Raw genomic sequence first — 20219 nt, forward strand, 5'->3', positions numbered from 1 at the left:
ATATTGTTTTTTTTTTTTAAAAGTATGGTCATTATTATAATTGTGCCTCGCATACTTCTAACTCTACCCAAAAAGCTTTGTTTGGTCTCATCTGAGCACAGAATTGTTTTCCCACATTGGGAAGTAATCAGGTTGCACTCGCACACCCTGACCTTCGAGAATGGTGATACCTGGTGCACAGCAATTGAGGAATCGGCGTCTCCACTTCCAATGTTTTACCACATTGCCTGCTGCCATCTCTCACAAGACTCCTGGGTGGTGCAAAGAGGCTTGAGGAATGCCCTTCTCTGGGCAGTGTCTGAGTGATTTGATTTAGCTTCCGTCCCCTAGTAACTAAACCAACCGTGCTCACTGGAATATCTGTTTTCCCCTTATTTTATGCATTTGCATTGCATTATTGCTACCATCTGTGGAAATGCTTTTTAGTGTTCACTTTCACTCAGATTCACAACCTGAATATGTTAAAGCTCAACAGGGTTCCCCAACCTTTTTTTACCTGTGATCCACATTCAAATGTAATAAAAAGCTGGGGAGCAAAACAAACATGAAAAAGTCCCTGGGGCTGTGATTGTCTATTTGGTAGTGTCTATGTGGCCTGGCAGTCTATTTGACAGTACACTTAAGGGCCTATTTATCATGCTGTGTAAAAGGTGGAGTGACACATTACTTGTGATATTGCCCAGAGCAATTAGATTTCAACAAATAGAAAATAAATGAAAGGATCAGATTGGTGGCTTTGAGCAATGTCAACGGTAATGTATCACTTCACTTTTTACACAGCATGATAAATAGACCCCTTCGTTTTATACAATTAAAACTTGCCTCCAAACCTGGAATTCAAAAATAAACAACATCCAAGGGTTTGGTGAGCAACATGTTGCTTGTGAGCCAGTGGTTAGGGATCACGGCTCTAGAGTATCCACAAAATGTGCTAGTTTTGTATTTATTAATGATTCACTGGAAAGGTCAACTGTGTCCTCATTAGTGCAATTGTTTTTCACCAGTGTCAATTTAGGGCTTTTAAAATACAGGGATTGAATATTGATACAAACTGCAAATGTGTTTTTTTCAGTTAGTTGTTCTTCTAATATAAAACAATATAAAACTAAACTAAATGTTAAAAAAAATACCAGAGGGTATTTGGATGTGACTGTAGGATTTGTTATTTATGTAGAATGAAAGGACTGGTCAAGGGTCTGCATACTGTATCTATGCAAGGAACTATTGGGGCAATTAACACCAGAGTAACCAATCTGATCATTGCTTTTATGCTTATGTCTGCAGCTGGCATATAATAATTAGTTACCATGGATTACTGCCCTGGTGTAAATTTGCCCATCGCTGATAAATAAGTCCCGCTCTGTACCCTGAATAAAAAGAACTGCTTTCCACCCATAAATTATGAATCTTCAACATGACCCAAAACTGAAGTTGATCAGAACAGGCAAACTGCCACTCCAAATGCAGAAATGCATTATAAATAGCATATTTGCATGTCTGCAACATTGGGCGGTTTTAGTGTGCTCGGTTTCAGAATAAAAGAACAGTTCTCATGGAGCTTATGACCCCATCTCCTCTAAAACGACTAATGACCTCTACATGTGTCAAACTTTCTGTCTACACAGACCAATACTGATCCATCTGGATTGTAGGATGGTCTGTGGACAGTCTGCATGCACACGTAGTGTGATGGTCTGTCCATCTAGCCCGCTTTAAAGGGGTTGTTCACCTTCCAAACACTTTTTTTTTTTCAGTTCAGCTGTTTTCAGATTGTTCACCTGAAATAAACTATTTTCAATTGCTTTCCATTTTTAAATGTTTTTCCTAAATTGACGGTTAAAGCTCAATGTTCCTGTCTCGAGTATTTCAGTCTGGCAGCTCAGTGATGCAGGAGCAGATTCTGAACTGTTAAAATTTGCTGCATTAGTTGATACATTTTTCAGCATCTTTGATGTTAGTAACTATTATAACAATTGTAACTAAAGCTGCCCTTAAAGGGATCCTGTCATTGGAAAACATGTTTTTTTCAAAACGCATCAGTTAATAGTGCTACTCCAGCAGAATCCATTTCTCAAAAGAGCAAACAGACTTTTTTATATTCAATTTTGAAATCTGACATGGGGCTAGACATTTTGTCAATTTCCCAGCTGCCCCTGTTCATGTGGCTTGTGCCTGCACTTTAGGATAGAAATGCTTTCTGGCAGGCTGCTGTTTTTCCTTCTCAATGTAACAATGTGTCTCAGTGAGACATGGTTTTTTTTGAGTGTTGTTCTTAGATCTACCAGGCAGCTGTTATCTTGTGTTAGGGAGCTGTTATCTGGTTACCTTCCCATTGTTCTTTTGTTTGGCTGCTGGGGGGGGGGGGGTGATATCACTCCAACTTGCAGTACAGCAGTAAAGAGTGATTGAAGTATATCAGAGCACAAGTCACATGACTTGGGGCAGCTGGGAAATTGACAATATGTCTAGCCCCATGTCAGATTTCAAAATTGAATATAAAAAAATCTGTTTGCTCTTTTGAGAAATGGATTTCAGTGCAGAATTCTACTGGAGTAGCACTATTAACTGATTCATTTTAAAAAAAAAATTTTTCCATGACAGTATCCCTTTAAAATAAAACTTTAAATATTTACTTTCAGTATAAGAAGAACCTTCACAAATAGAAAGTAATTGAAAAAAAAAAATCTTTATTTCTGGTGAACTATCTGAAAACAACTAAAAAGTGTTGGAATGTGAACAACCTCTTTAATAACTGAAAAAGATAAACAATAAGCCTATAAGACAAGGGGACCAGTGATATTGATTTATAGGAAGAGGTGACCAACACTTCAGTAACCAGTATTGCTACTAAGGCTGATAAATAACAATACTGCTGTGTGTCTTCTGCAAAATGTAATTGGATCCTCATAGTGAAAAGTTGCCTTGTGTCCCTAAAATTGTTCACCGTGGCAGTATGGCAAAAAGATGGCAAAATTAAATCTTTGAAAACCCAAGACTTTACACAAAATCTTACAGATTTCATCACTGCTGCATAACTGAGTACTATTTCCCTTGATATTAGGCGATTTACATGCTAGGATATTGAGTGCCTTTTAGACAGCATGGATGCCCAATTGGAATATTTGTGTATTATTACCGGGCCCCTTTACACAAAACTGTTCCTGCTGAACAGTGGTTAATGCAGGGGAATGCTTCCGTCTTTTTTTATTATACCTATTTCTACAGGCAAGGAAAAACCTTAGCTTGGAATATAAATATGAAGTAAAATGGTAAAGGAAGTTTTGGTCAAGCATCATAAAAATAACTGAGGCTAGGGAAAGACTGAACCCCATGCTAAGCAACACCTGCAAACAAACAAGGGACAGAAAACCAAGTGGTAAATTGCACATTAGCTATTAATATTTCCATTAGACAAATACCAATGTAAATTAAACCCGTAGAATAGTTGGCTTAATGGTAATGGTACACTTTATCTTCAGGTTTTTATCAGGCAGATAAAAATCAGGCAGCACCAATTGACAAAATGATCCTACACCCACCCATATATTATGTTTCAGCATAGGAAAACTGTGTGAGCCTGTTGCATGCTTCTTTTAAGTAAAACACAGGATTTTTGTTTTAAAAATGTTGTATTCAAATCCACCAGCTGCTGAGATAAAATATTGAAAGTAGCTTTGTCCCAGGGACATGCCCAGTGTTAAACCTCAGCTCTTTTCTGGACATAAAAACAATACCAGCAGAATGGGCAACAATACAAATCATGCCCTTGAATCCACATTTAAAATATTTCTGAACTGAACTTTTAAGGTAACCATTCAGGATCTGAGGAGTATCCTGAGTGATCCCAACACTGTATGGTTAAGGAAAGGGAGTGGGAGTCTCTGTGGGTGACATCATAGTTCAGTATGAGCATTCTGAGTCCGGGACTGCTCACTTGGCTTCATGAATATCCCCTCCATGACTTTCCAATAGCTGTTTTGGTTAGAATATGACATGCAGTGAACTTCCCTCTGGCCATTAATGGGCCTCCCATACTGTTCCCCTGTGATAGAGAGGAAAACATTGGTGGATGTGTGTCTAAGTCGGACATCATCATCTCTTTGCCAGAATTCTCCATCACATAGAACCGTCCAGTCATCCAGGATGTCACCTTCCCCATCATCCCCAAATGCACTGACTTCCTGCAAGAAGATTAAAAAAAAAAATCTTTTAAAATATACACCTGTAATGCTTACAGACAGATCAGTCTGCTTAAAGTGCTAAACCATACTTAAAAAAGAAGAAACTGCAATGTGTTATTTATTTATTTTTTTCTATGAATTACAGTGGCCTATAGAACTTGCCTGGTTTCCAGACAGAGGAGAAGTGAAGTGATGACTGTGCAGATTGCGTCCTGTGTTGACATGTGTTAGACGCATAGATTGTCCACATTTAATCATTGTTCCTCTCTCGCATACAGTGGAGGTTTGCCCACGGATACGCCAGTAACTGTTGCCATCGTCTACAGATGTGACGCCTGTCACAGACTGCTGTCCGCTGCCTACAGGTAAAATGTATTAGTTAGGCCTCTCAAAACAAATACATGCACAGCAGTGATGTATGGGTTGGCCGATACCCGCAGGACCCACGGGTGTACCTGCTGGTTGGGCAGACCACTCTGCTCCTCTTGCGGGTGGGTTTGGGTTGAGCTCTTCTGCCTGCTCTCCCCGGCCACAACCATAGACTGCCGGCTTCTGACTTCCTGTTTTATAGACTAGCGCCTGCCCCGCCCCTTTTGTGCTGTCATCGGTGGGGCAGGTCGGCGCGGGTCTATAAATGGAGGGGGGAAGGTGGGTGCGGGTAGAGGTTTTCTCGACATGCACATAACTAATGCACAGTAGCATTTGTGTCCCCAAGGAATAAATATCATGCCTATAATAAACATCACAGAGAAAAAGGGGCAACATATACCCATACACAAACTCCTTGTGTCTCTGCAGTGTCTTTTGGAGTAAAGAAGAATAGCACGATATACTGAAAACCTCCTCTATGATATCATGTCTGAGTGCTCAATAATAAGGAGTAGATGACCATACAAAACAGAAAGATTGAGAATGGATGTCTCCATCAACAGTTGGGGGGGGGGGGGTTACAAAAGAAAACGTTTGGTGTATATTATTAATTATATATTTTAACAACACAGTCAGAAAAATTTACGTACACATGAAACAAAGCCAAAGAACAATGAAACCGCTATAAGCACTACTCCTGTTGGTGCATATTACCCCTTTAGCATAATATTCTATTGGACACTGTTCATATAATCTTTATTTAATTAACATAAAGCAGGCAATATAAAGCATTCAATAAATGTTAGAAATATAAATCAACTGAGCAACTACAAATGTTTTATTAATATTCAGTGGCTTAAAGTACAAACTGGAGGGGCTATGCATAGAGGAAGCCTGGTGATTGTTACTGTACATCTGCACAACTGAGAGCGATACTAATATGCAAAAATATCTAAACAAAATGCTTATTGGAAACTTTCAGTTTCCTGCAAAGAAAAATGAAAGTATTCATGAAGAAAGTGTCATTTTAACTTGGCGTAAAATCACACAAGGCTAAAAATATGCATGCGGAGGTACATCTTACTCACTACATCTCAACACAAACAGAAAGAATATTAATCTTAATACAGTTTCTCTTCTGCTTTTTTATACCTACAACATCAAATAAAATGTGGAACAGAGCTGCTTTTAAGGAATTAATGAAAATTACAAGTTTGTTATAAAGGATTAAACACCCAAAATTATTTTTATATGGTTTAGAATTTGCTTTAAATTTGCATAAGGAGACCCATCTTACACTAATGATATTTAAGTAAATTTAGAACCTCCCCAACCCCCACAAAGACACCTATGGCACAGTCCCACAACCATTGTAATACACACCTAAGCCTTTCTCATAAATGTACACATATAAGTGATATAATAACATCATAGATCTAAAATCCAGGTAACTAAATGTGAAGCCCAAATTAGAGATGAACTGTCTAGCATTGTTAAGAAACACTCTTTTATGTATTATAATAATAGAATATTAATTAGGTAGATATTAATCATCATGGAGGAGCAGTGGTGTAACGTCCAGTTCCTAGGCCTTCCTTCCACTAAGCTCCCCCCAATTCTAGGATTAAATGGTGAGAGGGTCCATTAAGGGGGATGGGAGGTCAAAATGGGAGCCCCAGTCAGAGGGAACAGGAATTGTGAGCCACAGGGAGCAAAACAGGTATTGGGGGAGCAGGGATCACAGCAATGGGCGAATCTGACCAGTTTTGCAGAAAGTTCACAAAACGGCAAAAAATTCAGCAGACACATTGCAGTTAATGGGTCATTTTTTCTGCACGACAATTTTCAAACTGCGCAAGAGTTTTACTTTTACTGTGCATTAGAGCAGTGATCCCTAACCAGTGGCTCGGAAGCAAAGTTTCTCACCAACCCCTTGGATGTTTGCTCTCGGTGGCCTCAAAGCAGGTGCTTGTGTTGCTCTCCAACTTTTTACATTGAGTGTGGCTCACAGGTAAAAAAAAAGGTTGGGGATCCCTGCATTATAGTCTATGGGCATTATTTTGTGACTAAATATTTCACTCATCCCTAACACATGCCCTCACCAGGTCCCTCCAGCTTGCTGTGAGCTACAGGGTCTGCTCCCTGCAAGTTACAACACTGCGGAGGAGTTCTGCGACCATGAAAAGGACATATAAAGACACAAGGGTGCAGGGTTGCTTCATTTGAGTCCTATAATTATGATACACTGTATATGACAGGAATAGGATCTGTTATCCAGAAACCCGTTATCCAGAGAATTACAGGAAGGCCATCTCCCATAGACTCCATTTTAACCAAATAATTAAAATGTCTAAAAATGTAAAAATATTTCTGAACTGAAATTATTACGTAACCATTTTTTTCTCTGTAATAATAAAACTGTACAGTGTACCTGTTCCTTACTAAAAATATAATTAACCCTTATTGGAGGTTAAATAATCCTATTAGGTTTATTTAATACGTATATGATAAATAATCGCTGAGGAGCTCTGTGACCATGTAAACACACAAGGCTGCAGACTGTGTTATAAAGGTCAGGGAAACTTAAAGGATAAGTAAACTTTAAAAATAAGTGAATGTAAAATCTATTCTAAGCACTTCTGCAATGTACATTCATTATTTATTTTGTTTTTATTCCAAGATATTAAGGGATACATGTGCCGTTAATATAAATGAATTTTGTTACAACAGAGCCACCTGCTGGTCATTTTCTCACCAGTCTGACCACCAAGTAGTCAAGGAAGTTATTAGAGCAACCTCTTTCTTTCTCCTGACATTCTTCTGCTAAGGAAAGATTTGAGAAAGGTTTCTAATTTCATTCCTAAGCAGAAGAACAACAGAGCAGCTTCTTTCTTTCTCCTGACAACTTCCTTGACTACTTGGTGGTCAGACTGGTGGGAAAATGATCAGCAGGTAGCGAAGTATTATCAATGCGGATCGGCAAATCATTCTACCCATTCGGATCCTACCCTGCCCCCACATGTCCAGGAGTGTATCCGCACTGTGACTTGATCAAATGGGTGCTTTATCAAATAACGATAAAGAAGATAAGCACTCCAATATTTCTTTTAGTGATTATTTTGGATTTGGCTGAACCCCTGAATCCTGAATAACAAACTGAATCTAATTTGCATATGCAAATTATGGGTGGGAAGGGGAAAACATTTTTTACTTCCTTGTTTTGTAACAAAAAGTCACGAGGTTTCCCCTCCCCACACATAATTTGCATATGCAAATTAGGATTCGGTTCGGCCGGGCAGGAGAATTCAGCCAAATCCTGCTGAGAAATGCCGAATCCTGGATTTGGTGCATCTCTACTTCAGATGAAGACCAGCAACACTGAGATGCAAAAATTTCAAAGTGTATTCAAAACCGCAAGGCCTCGAGAAAGGTCCCAGTGGGAACCAAAACTTTACGTTGGCTGTTCATGTGGTTTTAAATACAAATCATCTCGGTGTTGCTGATCTTCATTTGAAGCAGGGATGCACTGAATCCAGGATACGGCCTTTTTCAGCAGGATTCGGCCGAATCCTTCTGTCCGGCCGAACCGAATCCTAATTTACATATGCAAATTAGGGGAGGAAAGGGAAATGGCGTGACTTTTTGTCACAAGGAAGTAAAAATGTTTTTCCTTCCAACCCCTAATTTGCATATGCAAATTAGGATTCAGTTCAGTATTCGGTGCATCCCTAATTTGAAGTATCTGGATCGTTTGCTGTGGGTATATATATATATATTAATTAGGGATGCACTAAATCCACTATTTTGGATTCGGCCGAACCCCCGAATACTTTGTGAAATCGGGCGAATCTGAATCCTGCTGAAAAAGGCAGAATTCTGGCCGAATCCCAAACAGAATCCTGTATTAGGTGCATCCCTAATATTAATATGTTTTTATTTATATTAATAATTATGCATCGAGTGGTAATAAAAATGATATGGATAATGAAAAACATTTTTCGGCCATATACAAAATGAATATGCACAATAAAAGCTCTTCTCATTTGCTGCCTGACCAGCTCAGCTCAGCTCTGACAGTGAAGTTGCCACATCAAATATCAAGAAGGGGAGAAAGGGTCTGAAGAGGTTCTCAGATTGAGTAAATATTATTGTCAATCAGCTCCTCAATCTCCCCTTGGACAATGCCAAGCTCTTGTGCCTCAATTGATTATATAAATGTGCATTTGAAAACATGAATATTACAGGCTTTCACACCCTCCCCCAGGCTAATTTCTCTATGACTGAACTACATAGAGAATTGAATGAACAGTGAAGGGTATGTCGTTTTAAGACAAACATTCACGGTCACGTAGCAGCGTCAAATCCCAAGGAGAGCGGCCACATTTGGACCTCGAAGGGGAACTGGGTGCGCTGATGACGTGCCACTTTGCGCTGGGTGATGTGACCTCATCTTACCTGAACCGTAGCGAACGTCATGCGAATGGAGCCGGACATTGTGCTTGATATTGAGCAACTTGACCACTGAGCCGCAGGTCACCACGGACAGCTCGGAGGCAAAGCTCACCGGCAGCAGCAACGGAGTGATGAACAGCAGGAGAGAGCCGGCTCCATCCTGAGGCTTCGTCATCTTCAGTCACCGGCTGATGGACAACCGGAAGCGCAACCTTATTGTCCCGGAAGTATTAACTAAAGAATCGGAATGAATACAATTCCACGGAAATAGGGGGAGTCGGGACCATTGGCATTGCCAGGGATGCTAATGGAAGTGGAGGCAGCCTCGCGGCTAATACCAGTGCTTTCCTCTACCCGGAAAGCTTGGAGCCTGTTTAGGGTGAGATTGTTGGAGAATCACTGTTTCTTTTTTTAGATACACGACTTTAGGCCTAGTTGGGACTCTTAGGAGGCCAGTTAAATTTCAGGGGAACCCAGGAGGTATAGGGGCCCCAGGAGGCATAGGGGCCCCAGGAGGCATAGGGGCCCCCAGGAGGCATAGGGGCCCCCAGGAGGCATAGGGGCCCCCAGGAGGCATAGGGGCCCCCAGGAGGCATAGGGGCCCCCAGGAGGCTTAGGGGCCCCATGAGGCCCTAATTCATATGCAATTTCAATAAATACTTGTAAAACAGGTCAACTTCTAGACATTTTGGGGGCCTTAAAAATAATTTGCTGTGGGGTCCAGTAATATCTAATTACACCACTGTAGATATCCCTAAAGAAATGTATGTATCAAAGATGAAACTATTGTGAAACTGAAAGTCTAATATAAGCTTCATTATACTGAAATAAGAAACTTCCTGAATATAGTGGATTGAACAGGTTGTACTGTTTCTGAAATAATACAGTTACTGTGAGTTAACTTTTAGTATGATGTAGAGAGTGATATTCTGAGACAATTTGCAATTGGTTTTTATTATTTGTGTTGTTTTTTACTTATTTAGCTTTTTATTCAGCAGCTCTTCAGTTTATAATATGAGCAATCTGGTTGCTAGAGGTCCAAATTACCCTAGCAACCATGCATTGATTTGAATAAGAGACTGGAATATGAATAGGAGAGGCCTGAATAGAAAGATGAGTAATAAAAAGTAGCAGTAACAATAAATTTGTAGGCTTACAGCACATTTGTTTTTAGATGGGGTCAGTTATCCCCCCCCCCCCCGATTTGAAAACTGGAAAGAGAAGAAGAAGATGAAGGCAAATAATTCAAAAACTACTACAAATAAATAATGAAGACCGATTGAAAAGTTGCTTAGAATTGGTCATTCAACATACTAAAAGTTAACTCAAAGGTGAACCACCCCTTTAAAGATGAAACTATTGTGAAACCGAAAGTCTAATACAAGCTTCATTATACTGAAATATGAAACTTCCTGAATATAATGGATTAAACATGTTGTACTGTTTCTGAAATAATGAAGTTGCTTACAAATTACTGAATTTTTAATGAATTATATTTAGAAAATTTCTTATCAATATGATGAAGCTTATATTAAGTTTTCATTTTTGCAAACCTTGTGAGCTAAAGCAGGGGAGACAGGACTGTATGGGATTTATAAAAAAAAAAAAAAAAAAAAGTCACTGACTTCTATAAATGATCTACATGATACACATGTGCTCAACGTTACATTACTAGTAATAGCATAGTAGTAATGCTAATAAGGGATAGCCAACATGTGTTTTGCTCTGCTGATTACTTTATATGTTTGGGAATGGGTTTCAAAGTCAGTACAGATAAATTGTAGAGCAAAATCAGGAAATGCTAAGTACACTCTGATCAAATGTGTACAACTCCGTTACTTTACATGTAGGTGTGTATTTGGATAGGTGCTGAAATAGGTGCTAAATTGTGCTAATGCAGTTGCAATTGGGTTTGTACAAGTTAAAAAATGAGGGTTTGTACAAGTTAAAAAATGAAAGTAAAGATGAGTGATTGCTACTGGCAACTGCACTTGTGCAGGCTATTACCTGTATTCATAAATCAGCCCTAGTCTAAGTTAGGGATCAACCTTTTTTTTTTTTTTTACCTGTGAGCCATATTCAAATGTAAAAATATTTGGGAGCAAAACAAGCATGCAAAACATTTTTAAGGATGCCAAATAAGCGCTGTGATTGCCTATTTGGTAGCGCCTATGCGGACTGGCATCCTACAGGAGGCTCTGTTTGGCATTAAACTTGACTTTTATGCAACCTAAACGTACCTCCAAACCAGGAATGTAAAAATAAGCATCTGCTTTGAGGCCACTGGGAGCAGAGCTAGGGAATCGGGAATAATTTTGGATATCTGTAGTCGGAGTCGCCAAAAATGTTCTGACTCCTAATAACTTTAAATACAAGCTCTGAAAATAAGCAAATCAGATTTAAGAGCTTCTATGAAAGAGGATCTGGCAGAAGCAATTCTGTTTCTAAAAACAATTAATTAAACAGTTAATTTTGGATTACATTTAACAGCTTTTATACAGCTATATGCTAGTTTCAATTAAAATATAAGTTGTTTTAGGTTTTCCAGTTGTGTTTGGTTTATGTAGTTTGACTTTGATTTTTCTTTAGAATTACCAGAGTATGTGGTTTATATTTTTGAGCTTTGGCAGTGATAAAATACCTTGTATGTTGTGTACTTAAAGGACAAGCAAAGTGTAATAAAGAAGTCTTCTTTGAGAGTCATACCTCCTGTGTTGCCATCCTTTTTTTGAAGTCCGCTCTATGTTAAGCCGTTTGTCAGATCTGCAGAGTTGTATTAGAAAAAAAGGCTGACTTCCAGAATTGAAATTCCCAGCATGCAACGCTCCTGCAGTAAGACCAAGACTGGGGAGTCTGTGCAGTTTGTTGAACATGAAGGCAGCACTTGCGCATTACTGTACCAAGTTGTAACAGCGCACAAGCTTTCTAGACGTACTCGCCTCCAAGGGGAAGGAAGAGATTTGGTGCATGTGCATTAAGGATGCCACCGCCATGTTTATAACATCAGAGGAAGGAAAATGTCGGTGCTGAGAGGAAATAGCGTTCTATTCCACTGGGCACTACAAGACACAGGAGTGCATTTTTGAAGCTGTATCTTAATGATCAGGTACAAAAAGTGGCACTCTGTTAGATAAAGGGGTAATGAGAAATAAACTTCCCTTGTCCTTTAACTTCTATCAGTCAACATGGAATTTACATTAAGAACAGTAACACCAAAAAATAAGTGTTGTTAAATAATTAACATATAATATTCTGTTAGCATGCAGTGGTAAAAGCTGTGTGTTTGCTTCAGAAAGACTAGTATAGTTTATATAAACAAGCTGCTGTGTAGCCATGGGGCAGCCATTCAAGCAGTAGAAAGACACAGGTTACATAGCACATACCAGATAAACTCTGTCCAATATAATGGTGTTTTATCTCTTGTGTGCTATGTTACCTGTGTCTTTTCTCCAGCTGCTTGAATGGCTGCCCCCATGGCTACACAGAAGCTTGATTATATCAACTATACTACTATGGCTGCCCCCATGACCATAGCATCTTGTTTATTTAATCTATACTGTAGTAGTCTTCTGAAGCAAACACACAGTTTTTACCAATGCAGAGCAAAAGTACATTTTATTTTAGTTACTTTCATATAAAGAGGAGTCAGAGGTACCATAAAGTTGGTGTTGAAAGATTTATGTACCGACTACACAACCCTGACTGGGAGCAACATCCACAGTGTTGGGCACTTACCAAATTATCTTCTCTTCCATGGGCATCATTTTATTAAACTTTTAAGACCCTTTTTCTTATATCTTTATTTAATTTTACCTGTGGGGCCTGTGTACCTTGGGACCTGTAGAAGTAGCAAGATGCTCAACCTGAAATGATGTTGGGGCAGGACTTAGCCTATCAGAAAACTACATCGGTCCGGGGTTCTTTCATCGAGCACCACGGAGTGATCGACTTCCTTCTTCTATCATCATATTTCCTGGGACAGACGCATGTGCAGTAGAACGAAATAGCCGACTTCTTTGTTAAAGTTGGTTTCACACCTGTGCTAAGAAAGAAGCGACCGCTCCGTGGTGCTCACTAGAAGAACCCCCGGACTGGTGCGGTTTTCTGCTGATAGGAGCAACAGCCCAGGCTTTCAGGTAAATATATACAATGACGTGGGGTTGCCTAACTTTTGGCACCCCCAAGTAAACTCAGCCTTTCCTTCTCCTTTAAAGATATTACCATATAATCTAGTGTACTGCACTGGTAAAACTGGTGTGTTTGCTTCAGAAACACAACTATAATTTATATAAACAAGCTGCTGTGTAGCCATTTGCACAGGATACACTATGGATAACAGATAAGTTCTGAAGAATCCCATTGTATCCTACAGATTTTATCTACTATATGTGCTGTGTATACTGTGCCTTTTCTCTATTTTCAACTTTGAATGGCTGCCCCCATGGCTACACAGTAGCTTGTTTATATAAACTTTAGTAGAGTTTCTGACGCAAACTTGCCAGCTCTATCAGTGCAGGCCAACAGTACAATATATTGTCATTTCTTTAAAACACTTTAATTTTTAGGTATTACCTGAAAGAGTTGGAAAACCAGTGCCTAATGAGCTAAATCTCCTTGAAATTAATTTGATTCCTAGAACTAAAATCTCTTAATCATTAAACAAAACTGCCTGAGCAAACTATTGCCCTGTTGATACAGCTTAATTACTCTCAGTATATAAGTAAATATATCTAGAGCACTTTGTTATCCAGATTAATGCCATACATGTACCAATAAAACTGTTTAATACAATTTTGCGTTATATATGTGATGACCGGAACTAATATCTATGCACTGTAGGGTATCACTTGGTTCAGAAAATGTAATCTACTGATGTAGCGAATACCATTATTAGAAAGCTAAGGGGAACTGCAGCTTTTTCTTTTTTACTTCCTGCTGTTATAATAATTTCAGCTCTTAGAATGAAGATAGAAAGGTGGCTGGACTTACGGGGTTTATGTACCGTAGTAAAAGGCTCTCGGTTTTCCCAGATGCAGTAACCCATGTACTGCCATTTGTAATGTATATGTTCCTTTGGCCAGTGGGCAATATGTCATTACCATACAGGAGATATTGGTCAGATAAATATAGGTATCCCACAAAATCTTATAGTGCAACTGCACCCAACAGCAATGGACAGTGCAACTGCACCCAACAGCAAGGGACAGTGCAACTGCACCCAACAGCAAGGGACAGTGCAACTGCACCCAACAGCAAGGGACAGTGCAACTGCACCCAACAGCAAGGGACAGTGCAACTGCACCCAACAGCAAGGGACAGTGCAACTGCACCCAACAGCAAGGGACAGTGCAACTGCACCCAACTGCAAGGGACAGTGCAGGTTGCAAAATCTGATTCTACTGGTTGTGAGATAAAGCCAGGTTGGATGATTTTATAACTCTACCATTCACGGAGAAACATGTCTACTTTATTTTGTGAGATCATGTATATGCAGCAGGCAGCACTCCCTCACTATTGTTGTGTCGCATAAAGAAGAAAATCTTTCATGGAGTTACATATCCCTTTTTTATTTATTTATTTTCAAATTTGTATTATAAGTCTGGAGAATTACAGGAAAGAAAAGCATTAATATCAGGTATTAAATCAGCTTAATCAAGATAATAACATTAACATGAATAAAACAAAGATCAAAACTATGTGACCAGTAAAGTCAAGATGCATCCATATCAATTTTAATAAAGAACAGTGTCGAACAGATAAGTAATTTATGTGAAGTTGGTGGTGTTCACCCCTTGCTACTATGGGCATTTTAAAGGGGTGGTTCACCTTTAAGGTCATTTTTATCATGTTATTAAAAACCAATTGAAAAGTTGCTTAGAATTGGCTGTTCTATATTTGTTTTTTATAGTTATTTCCTTTTTTCTTCTAATTCTTTCCAGTTTTCAAATGGGTGTCGCTGTCCCCTTCTAAAAAAACAAATGCTCTGTAATGTATTGTTACTGCTGCTTTTTATTCAGACTCTCTCCTATTCAGATTCCAGTCTCTTATTCAAATCAGTGCATGGTTGCTATGGTAATTTAGGCCCTAGTTACCAGATTGCTTAAAATGCAAATTGAAGAGCTGCTGAATAAGTCAAAAACCTTCAATAATAAAAAATGAAAACAAATTGCAAATCATCTCAGAATATCTCTATCGTACTAAAAGTTATCTCAAAGGTGAAAAACTCCTTTAATCGTTCATTCTGGATGGCTTGTTAAAGGAGAAGGAAACCCTTTTGCAACAAACCCCATACCCCCCACCCCATGTAGACCCCCCTCCCTCCTACCCCCCCGGAAAATGGCCCATACACCATACTTACCCCTCGTCGCAGATTCTTCCAGAGGTGTTGCACGCATCCATCTTCCGCGTCCTCAGTAAGCTGATTGGGAGATCGTCAATTTCCGTTTAATTCCACGCATGTGCAGCCATCGCAAACTGCGCATGTGCAGAAATACAGATCTCCCAGTCAGCTTACAGAGGACGCGGAAGATGGATGAGTGCAACTCCTCTGGAAGAATCTGCGACGAGGGGTAAGTGTGGTGTATGGGCCATTTTCCCAGGGGGTTAGTTAGCGAGGAGGGTCTATGTGGGGTGGGGGGGTACGGGGTTTTTCAAAAGGGTTTCCTTCTCCTTTTAGGGCAGACACGCAAAATTCAGGGAGATTTAGATGCCAGGCGACAAATTGCCTATTTCTCGGGCGAGTAATATCCCCCAACTGCCTTCCCGCCAGCTACAATCTAAATCACCGGCGGGATGGCACTCGGAGCGCTTCGATTTCTAAAGTCGCCCGAAGTTGCCTCACAAGGAAACTTCGGGCGACTTTGGAAAACTAAGTGCTCCGAGTGCCATCCCGCCAGCGATTTCAATTCTAGCCGGCGAGAAGGCTTTTTGGGGAGATTAGTTGTCCAAAGAAAAGTCGATTTATTGCTGAGCGACTGAATCTCCCTGAATCTTCGTGTGTGTCTCTGGCTGCCCTAATAGTCTATTAAGATAATGACTCTTGGGAGGGGGGGGGGTCCAGCTATGGAAGATTGTACATAAACTTTTATAATGCAAAACAAGCCACAAGCCACACAACGTATTGAGTGTTCTGTGCTCCAGCTGTTGCGTAATAATAATTCTCAGCGTGCTATCGCGGAATGCTGGGAGATGTAGTCCTGTGTCAGTGAGCCGTCCTTCCGTCACTCTAGTTCTTGAGGGGGTAAACAAAAGAAGGCATATAGGGACGGGTATCCAGTGTGGGAAAGGAAACGATTAAAAGCAAAGCAGTTAGACGTCCCTGTAAACGCTTTACTTCGCTAGTCCACGCATGCGCAATGTAAGCGAAGGGCGATGGAGCGGCTGGCGGAAATGACCTCACACCTGCCTATTCTGCGTTCTATCAGCCAGGCTCTGCGTTAGAGTTGTTCCTCCATTTTTGGACAAGTTCTTCAGAAAGAAGTACTGTTTTAGGAGGGGACAGCTCGGCAGCGCTTTAGCCTTCCATTCGGAGGGGGATAGTTAGAAGCAAAGCAGGTAAGGCTTTCCCGGCAGCTTGTGCTATAGAGCGCTGCATCTGCCTCCTAGTCCGTAGGGGCCCACACCGCATCCCTACTGAAGCGACATCCAGGCTTTGCGTGGCCATTAGTATCGGAGGATGATGTAGCCCCAAATGCTATGCGCTTGTCTTCATGCTAAACAGAGCCTGTATGTTCTGCTGCGACTCTAAATAGCACTGGCAGGAAAACAAAGGGAAACCAGCTTTTAAAGGGAAAAACAGGAGGCCCATTTGGGAGGAGGCTGGCGATTAACCTGAAAAAAATGTTTCATTACGTAGCATATTTTCAGTATGTGATATCTAACCTGCACCTCCCCAGCTGTTCTATTTATTCACCATCAAGCAGGGGCATATCTACAGCATTCTGTATATGTAGGAATATCATTCACATCATGATCAGGGCCGGGCCAAGGTATTTTCTACCCTAGGCAAGAGCTTGAATTTGTGCCCCCCATCCGGTGGCCCTGCATTACCATTTCCCACCTTACCATTCACATTGTACCCTGTACCTGTGCCAGCAGCCATCATGTTGCCCCATGTACCTGTGCCAGCACCTATCATAGTGCCCCCCTTTGTACCTGTGCCAACAGCAGCCAAAAATCCATCCTATTGCCCCAAATATGTACCTGTGCCAGCAGCAGTAGCCAAAAATCCATCCTTTTGCCCCCAAATATGTACCTGTGCCAGCAGCAGCCAAAAATCCATCATATTTCCCCCAAATATGTACATGTGCCAGCAGCAGTAGCCAAAAATCCATCATATTACCCCCAAATATGTACCTGTGCCAGCATCAGCCAAAAATCCATCATATTGCCCTCAAATATGTACCTGTGCCAGCAGCAGCAGCAAAAAATCCATCATATCGCCCCCAGATATGTACCTGTGCCAGCAGCAGCAGCCAAAAATCCATCATATTGCCGCCAAATATGTACCTGTGCCAGCAGCAGCCAAAAATCCCTCATATTGCCGCCAAATATGTACCTGTGCCAGCAGCAGCCAAAAATCCATCATATTGCCCCCAAATATGTACCTGTGCCAGCAGCAGCCAAAAATCCATCATATTGCCCCCAAATATGTACCTGTGCCAGCAGCAGCCAAAAATCCATCATATTGCCCCCAAATATGTACCTGTGCCAGCAGCAGCCAAAAATCCATCATATTGCTGCCAAATATGTACCTATGCCTGCAGCAGCCAAAAATCCATCATATTGCCCCCAAATATGTTCCTGTGCCAGCAGCAGCCAAAAATCCATCATATTGCCCCTAATCATCTGTTTACCTGTGCTAGAAGCTGCCAAGAGGGAGGTGGGGGTTGAAACAAGCAGTTTATAAAATTGCAAACTATTAAAGGCCACGCAAACCAGTGTTTAAAAAAAAAAAGATCCCCTTAAAAGTGCGCCCCCACATGATTGCACCCTAGGCAGTCGCCTACGCTGCCTACCCCTAGTTCCGGCCCTGCACATGATCATCCCTGTGGACAATCGGTATCACGTTTCGGGGCGACTAGTCTTCCCTGAACTGCCTAACCTGCCTTACCGCCAGCTAGAATGTAAATCACTGGCGGGATGGCACTCGGATCGCTTCGTTTTCCAAAGTCGCCCGAAGTTGAAACTTCGGGTGACGTCTGAAAACGAAGCACTCCGAGAGGATGAAACTTTGGGCGACTTCGGAAAATGAAGAGCTCCGAGTGCCATCCCACTGACAATATACATTCTAGCCGGCGGGAAGGCTGTTAAGGGAGATTTGTCGCCGGGTGACTAATCTCCCAGAATTTGACTGTGTGCCTCTGCCCTAAACTGCGAATAAACTTCACAAGATGTGCTTTGGCTTAAGAAAATTTGGAAGGTTGCAGAATTGACATCCCTGATATAATCGTTGGCTGTATTGGCAGGGGGCCTGGCTTTTCTAACTCAGGCTCCCCTATCGAGGGCTAGAAGATTACCAGTCCTGTATAGAAACAAGCTTGATAAAGGCCCACAGTGGTCTAACACTTTGTTATTATTTCTACTGATAAATGGCCATCTGTACAATAAAGGTTTTTTAATATAAAAAATTTATGTTACTGTTGCAATTTTTTTTTTTCCTGAAGTCAGCTATACACAGTGAGCAACATTTAGATGTAAAAGAGTGTGGGAGCAACACAAGCATGAAAAATCTTCCTGGGTGGTGCAAAATAATTGCGGTGATTGGCCATTTGGTAGCCCCTATGTGGACTGGCAGCCTACAGGAAGCTCTGTTTGGCAGTTAACCTGGTTTTTATTAAACTAAGTTGCTTCCGAGCTGGGAATAATAAAATAAGCACCTGCTTTGAGGCCATTGGGAACAACATCCAAGGGGTTGGTGAGGAACATGTTTCTCACTAGCCACTGGTTGGGGATCACTGTTCTACACCAAGAATCAGCCTCTTCTTTGCCTGCCCCCTTCCAGGCACATGCATCAGATTGTGAAAAATTTGCTGCCTGTGCCTGCACCCAGGTGGACACAATGGTTCCAGGTGCTGCGTGCAAAGAAGGAGCTGATTCTTTGTGTAGAGAGAGAATTTATCCGCCTGCTTAGAAGTGTTGTGTCTTGCATTAGCCTTAGAGCTACTACAATTCACCTACTGAGGCTTCATTCAACCTACAACATTTATGTCTTGCTGTTGTAAAAATTAGGACAATACGGATGCAGCTCAATAATATATTTTTTGTCTAAGAAATATTGCATTTCATTGGATGAAAATCCTCTTTCTATTTGACTGTGCTGACAAAGAGATTGGGTTTTATGTCCTTATTAAAGATGCAGTATGCTGCAACTAATCCTGACTCAGATTTGATATTTGTGCTTGATCACACTAGACCAGTGTTTTTTAATCGTTTTTCATGGGACTGCCAAATTACCTAGGTAACCTAGATAACCTTTCATACCTAGGGTATCAAAGCTGATTCTCCCAATATATGTTCAGATCCAGGTGTGCACCTTGCTATTATGATAATTTCCTATATAAGGCGACAAACTGTATTCTGTGGGATCATTGAAACCCACTTTTAACAGCATGGGAACCTATTTTTGGGTACCGACCCAATGGATAATCCCTTCACTGTACCCATCTGATTAATTTAAAGGCCACAAAGAGATTTGTCCAAACCTTATGCAGGACCCTTAGCTGAGATATGTGAAGGGTGAATTTCCCTTTGCTTAGGCTGGAGACACAGCTTACATCAATGTCTGTTGGTTCTTTGTCCTATCCCCAAAGTAACTTCTTCAGCTTCCCGGGCTGAAGAGTTGGAAGGTGTCTGTAATTCAAACGAATTCCTCTTCCTTATTTCTTTGTATTAACCACAAAAAGGAGGTGCTCAGTGTATACTCTACTGTGAAAAGGAGCTTATTAACAATCCAATAAATGTGCATAACATAAGCACACTCCCAGCCCAAGCTGTGCAAGAATCTTAAAGGAGTTTGTCACCTTTAAATTAATTTTTAGTATGATTTAGAGACTGATATTCTGAGACAAGTTGCAATTGGTTTTCATTTTTTTATTATTTGTGGTTTTTGAGTTATTTACCTTTTTATTCAGCAGCTCTGCAGTTTGCAATTTTGGCAATCTGGTTGCTAGGGTGCAAATTAACCTAGCAACCATTCATTGATTTGAATAAGAGACT

General features: G+C 40.7%; 2 protein-coding genes across 5 annotated transcripts in view; one reads left to right on the forward strand and one right to left on the reverse strand.

Annotated features, from left to right (window-relative positions):
* Window positions 1-3617: 3617 nt before the first annotated feature.
* Window positions 3618-9199, reverse strand: sdf2.L (stromal cell derived factor 2 L homeolog). The gene is given in 3 exon segments (NM_001094536.2): window positions 3618-4181; window positions 4344-4540; window positions 9006-9199. Coding segments are annotated over 3 exon segments (657 nt in total). The 5' UTR covers window positions 9178-9199; the 3' UTR covers window positions 3618-3893.
* A 52-nt stretch (window positions 9200-9251) lies between these two features.
* Window positions 9252-20219, forward strand: part of supt6h.L (SPT6 homolog, histone chaperone L homeolog) — a 58232-nt gene continuing 47264 nt past the window's right edge. The window contains exon 1 of one of the 4 annotated variants that reach the window (XM_041581723.1): window positions 9252-9381. The gene's annotated coding sequence lies outside the window, so the exon portion shown is untranslated. Of the gene's footprint in view, window positions 9382-16316; window positions 16557-20219 lie in introns of those variants that run through there. The other 3 variants (XR_005965300.1, XM_041581722.1, XM_018246129.2) reach the window with 3 other exon arrangements.

The sequence above is a fragment of the Xenopus laevis genome, chromosome 2L (genome assembly GCF_017654675.1).
Source record: "Xenopus laevis strain J_2021 chromosome 2L, Xenopus_laevis_v10.1, whole genome shotgun sequence".
Taxonomy (NCBI): Eukaryota; Metazoa; Chordata; class Amphibia; order Anura; family Pipidae; genus Xenopus; species Xenopus laevis.